The sequence below is a fragment of the Sesamum indicum genome, linkage group LG8 (assembly GCF_000512975.1).
Source record: "Sesamum indicum cultivar Zhongzhi No. 13 linkage group LG8, S_indicum_v1.0, whole genome shotgun sequence".
NCBI classification, from domain to species: domain Eukaryota; kingdom Viridiplantae; phylum Streptophyta; class Magnoliopsida; order Lamiales; family Pedaliaceae; genus Sesamum; species Sesamum indicum.
The window spans coordinates 14,079,734-14,080,070 of NC_026152.1; the positions used below are offsets into that span (position 1 = coordinate 14,079,734).

At 39.5% G+C, this 337-nt stretch overlaps 1 protein-coding gene across 1 annotated transcript in view; it reads right to left on the bottom strand.

The window, feature by feature from the left end:
* LOC105168557 (protein ABHD17B) overlaps positions 1-337 on the bottom strand; it is a gene marked incomplete in the record, with an annotated part of 4,704 nt that continues 4,367 nt past the window's right edge. Inside the window, 1 exon segment of the mRNA XM_011088690.2 lies at positions 1-329. Within this exon segment, the coding sequence (XP_011086992.1) occupies positions 319-329 (11 nt within the window).

Below are 337 nucleotides of genomic sequence, written 5' to 3' on the forward strand. Positions count from 1 at the left end.
TTTGATTGGAGAATGTTAAATAGGTAAAGGAGAAAACAGCGAGTGCCGAAAACCAATCTTTATACAACAAGCACGTCCCCAGCAATGATGAACTAGCGACCCAACACTTTCCAAAGAGCAATCAATTATATGGAAACTATACCCCCCCACATTTTCATTTTTCTCATAACAAGAAAAACTGAAAAAGTATCAACTCAAATTTCAATGACCAAGTTACACACCCCACCACCATAAATTTAGACCAATCTTCTTTCTTCCTATTGCTTTCTTGCCACCAGCCAATACATCGGGCAGAAATTTACAGCAGCATCGACATATTCATGAAGCCCCTGTCCAG